Source organism: Talpa occidentalis, unplaced genomic scaffold (genome assembly GCF_014898055.3).
Source record: "Talpa occidentalis isolate TD23 unplaced genomic scaffold, MPIMG_talOcc4v2.1 talOcc4.11, whole genome shotgun sequence".
Lineage (NCBI taxonomy): Eukaryota > Metazoa > Chordata > Mammalia > Eulipotyphla > Talpidae > Talpa > Talpa occidentalis.
The window spans coordinates 42,300,158-42,304,115 of record NW_023601104.1 but is presented as its reverse complement, the minus strand read 5'-3'; the positions used below and the strand labels follow the sequence as shown (position 1 = coordinate 42,304,115).

General features: G+C 57.6%; 1 protein-coding gene across 1 annotated transcript; it reads left to right on the top strand.

The window, feature by feature from the left end:
• Positions 1-1,544: 1,544 nt before the first annotated feature.
• On the top strand, positions 1,545-2,431 carry LOC119238080 (chymase-like). Its single transcript, XM_037501822.1, has 3 exons — positions 1,545-1,576; positions 1,717-1,909; positions 2,117-2,431. The coding sequence occupies exons 1-3, from the start codon at positions 1,545-1,547 to the stop codon at positions 2,429-2,431; spliced, it is 540 nt and encodes a 179-aa protein (XP_037357719.1).
• The last annotated feature ends 1,527 nt before the right edge of the window (positions 2,432-3,958 follow it).

Here is a 3,958-nt window from a genome sequence, read left to right as displayed (position 1 = left end):
GCTTTCAGATTCCCTGGGGGCCTAAGCAAGATTGTTCAAACAGTGCATGGGCAGCTGAGGGAATTGTGGAGGGAGGAAATGCAACTCAAGAATAGGATGTGTCAGGTGGTCAGGCAGAGCTGTATGAGTAACTCATCTCTTCCCTACATTCCAGGAGCCCCATGAGGCACCACAGTTTAGCGTTTACCCTGAAAGCCAGGTCTTGGAAGTTCAGGCCTCCCTTCACTTATAATAAAACAGATGGCAGCTCTGGGGCAGCTGCTAATCTGAAAGACAGTCAGCTTAGAATGAGGGAAGAAAATCACCACGCAGTTCCTGTGGTTATCGGCCTGCCCTGCCCTGCCCTGGCTTGATGGATTATAAAACCCACAGCTGGAAAATAGAAGCAGCACTCGCTATGGGCAGCCTCTCTGAGAAGATGCATCGTCTTCCTCTCACCCTGTTGTTCACTGTCCTGTGCTCCAGGGCTAAAGCTGGTGAGTCTCGGACCCTTTCCACCCAAAGCTGTAGGATCAGCTCCTACAACAAAGTTTAGTCTGAATAGAGTTGACTCTCAAAGAGGGTTCCAGGCTCTCTCTCCAAGAGCCAGAGTGGAAGCTTCCACTTGGGATGTGCCCACCCATTGTCTGCACCTGTAATAGTTCCCAGAAACCCCACAATGATTGGGGGACATCCCAGAGCAAGTAGAAAAGGAGACATATGTGTCTTCTCAACACAGAAGGTGAGAGCATGTATGAGGGCCTAGGCTCCCCTCATCCTCTCCATTCCAGACCGCACGTTGTCTGGTAATATGGCCGTTCAGAACCACTCACAGGCTGTGCAGAAGGGTGAGACAGGAGCCTGGAGTGGCTGGCTTAGTGAAAAGGAGGGCTGAGGCAGGGGCAGAATGGGACCAGGGGAAAGCCCAGGTGAGCAACACCTGCATGGTTGCTGCGCCTCAATAACAGGAGGAGAACTCAGTGGGAGGCTGCGGGAGGGGAAGGAGGCACCAAATATATGAGAGGGAGGATGGGCAGAGCACAGGGTGAGGGTGAGTGAGGAGAAGCCTCTCCCTCTTGAACCCAGCTCGCCCGTTCTGTGGAAAGAACACCAATGCTTGTGCTCAGGCCTGGGTTCTCTGTTCCAGGGGAGATCATCGGGGGCACAGAGTCCAGGCCACACTCCCGCCCCTACATGGCCTATCTGGAAATTGTCCTTCCCCAGGGTAACCTAGCCACATGCGACAGCTTCCTGATAAGAAGGAACTTTGTGCTGACAGCCGCCCACTGTGCAGGAAGGTGAGACTTCAGGGCTGTCTACCCCAAACCAGAGCTATAGAGCAAGGGTAAGAACCAGGAGCACACCCTTGGGGGACCCGAGGAGAGGCCCTTGGCCTGGGTCAACCGTAAGAGGAGGCAAACTTGGGCAAACATCACTGAAGAGATGCCCTGATCCTCAGTCTCGGAAAACACAACTCCCATACAAAGGATCTCTCTTGCTCCTGTGTGGGTGGTGCTCCTACAGGGCGCCCTGAATTAGGAAGTGCTGACCCTGCTGGGACCTCCATGGCCACTGCTCAGTCCCCAGCTACTCCAAGGTCCTGGAAATTATATATGATCCCTGAAAACTTTAATCTCTGAGCAAGATCTGAGCCCCCCCAATGCCAGAAGTGGACCAAGAGAAGAGGGGTGGCAGCATCAGGTGACCCAGTGAAAGACTCCACTTCCTGTTCCCCAGAACGGCACAACTCAGACCATCACTGTCTCCCCTTGTCATTCCGTCCCCTCACAACAGGCTCATAGCGGTGGTCCTGGGAGCCCATGACACAAGACAGAAGGAAGACACGTGGCAGCAACTCAAGGTCATAAGACAGTTTCCTCATCCAAAGTATGGCGACGTGAGTGTCCAGCACGACATCATGTTACTGAAGGTGATGACATGTTCCTCCCTTCTCTACCTCCTGTCATCTCAGTCTTCTCTTGCGGGTCCCCATACCTCCAACCTGCCTCCAGACTGCACCCCAACAATCTGTCCTGGATGTGACCCTCCCGTGGCACCATTGGTGCTGTCCCTCCCACCTTCCTCTACTACCCCCCGTCCCTTGTCCAGAGCTGACAGCCCCTCATTCCCCTCACAGCTCAAGGAGAAAGCCAACCTGACCCTGGCAGTGGGGACTCTCCCCCTGGCACCCCAATTCAATGTCATCCCACCTGGGAAGATGTGCCGGGTGGCAGGCTGGGGAAGAACAAATGTGCCCAGCCTGGGCTCCCACACTCTGCAAGAGGTGAAGCTGAGAGTCCTGGAACCCCAGGCCTGGGGACACTTCCCCAAGTTTGACCACAATCTCCGGCTGTGCGTGGGCAATTCCAGGAAGACAAAGTCTGCGTTTAAGGTGATCCTCGGAATAGGATGCTTCTCCACAAATCACTCTGCAGGGACTGGGCTCTCCTGAAGGAGATGGGGTGAAGGCTGCCGGGCAGCGCTGGCTTTGCGATCATGGCGCCTGGGAGGCGGGAATGTCTCTCTGTGGAGCCTCTTGCATAGCCCCGTGGAGCCCCTGACGGCCCTCCAGGCCCTACGTGGGCCCATAGGGTGACTTTATTTTACGACACAGAGAGGTTTAGAATGCCAGCACGGGGAAGGAGCCAGCACGGGGGCGAAGAAACGATAAAATTGTTATAGGACAGGGGGACCACCCTGTTGCAAAATGATAGGCCGAGGAGAGAGAAATGATAGTACCAGAGAATGGGTTGTCTTGATTTACTGATGCGACAAACTGAGGGACATCCAGAACTGGGCTGTTGAAGTAGCTTCGGATTTTAGATCAAGAGCTTTTTTTCTGCACTAAAATCTTCCCTCCTCACACTTCCCCCCTTTCCCGGCCCCTCAGACTGTCCCCGCATCCACCCCACTCCCGCGCCTGGCGATGACATAGGCGTACTTCTCTCTGAATCCTTCCGGGTCCGGGGCAGGCCCCGCCCCGCCCCGCGCCTGCTCTTCCCGCCCCCACGGAGCGCGCTTCCCGAACGGCACATGCGCAGAGAGGTCGCCCGCTTCTAAAGGGGAGCCCTGGCCAAAGACTCCAATTCTGCGCAGGCGCAGTAGGTCCCGGTCGCGATGCGGGTGCTCGTGGGTGAGGGAAGAGTTAAAGGAGTGGGGGGCGGGTGTAGGGAAGATGAGACGGAGATGCAAAACTGGGGGCCACTCCGAGGGGGGCACAAGTACCCAGGCCTGGAGATTAGGCCTTGCCCTGATCCCGCGACCTGGGTCACCTGCGCCTCGCGGGGAGGGCGGGAAGGACGGGGGAGTCTGGAAACGGGTGGGATGGCCGAGGGGGCCGCGGCGGAGACGCGGGCGTCCGCCGAGGATGGGCACCGCTGGTTTTCCGCGCAGGTGGAGGAACGGGCTTCATCGGGACAGCCCTCACCCGGCTGCTGAGGGCCAGGGGCCACGAAGTGACCTCGGTCTCCCGGAGCCCGGGGCCCGGGCGGGTCTCGTGGGTAGGTCGGGCCCGGGCGGGGCGGGCGCGGGGCGGGGCGGGCGCGGGCTCCGGGCATCCTGCTCTCTCCCCAGGACGCGCTCGCCACGTCCGGGCTGCCCGCCTGCGATGCCGCGGTCAACCTGGCAGGAGAGAACATTCTCAACCCTCTGCGAAGGTCAGCCCGGGCGCTCAAGCTCACAGTCATCAGAGCAGAGGGAGGACAGGAACCACTCTGATGAGACCCCTGACCTGTGGAGACAGGACTGCCGGATAGAAAACCAAACCCATGTCCCGGGCCACTCACCCTGCGCATCGCCTCACACCCACCTGCCCTGAACCCCGCAACCGCTGTCTTTGTCCTCAGTTGTAACACTGGATGCCCCAGAAAAGATCCGGGAGGGCAGACCATTTCTCTAAGCCACAAAGCAGGGTTTTACTGGACCAGGGAAGTTTCCTCCTTAGACTGAAAAAACTCACATTTGCATGTGTGTATTTAGT

Excerpts from the sequence above, each read along its gene's own strand:
- LOC119238080 (XM_037501822.1), top strand. The coding sequence starts at position 1,545 with ATGGCCACTGCTCAGTCCCCAGCTACTCCAAG. Across the intron at positions 1,577-1,716 it reads CAGTCCCCAGCTACTCCAAG|AACGGCACAACTCAGACCAT; the intron begins GTCCTGGAAATT and ends CCTGTTCCCCAG. Across the intron at positions 1,910-2,116 it reads ACGACATCATGTTACTGAAG|CTCAAGGAGAAAGCCAACCT; the intron begins GTGATGACATGT and ends TTCCCCTCACAG.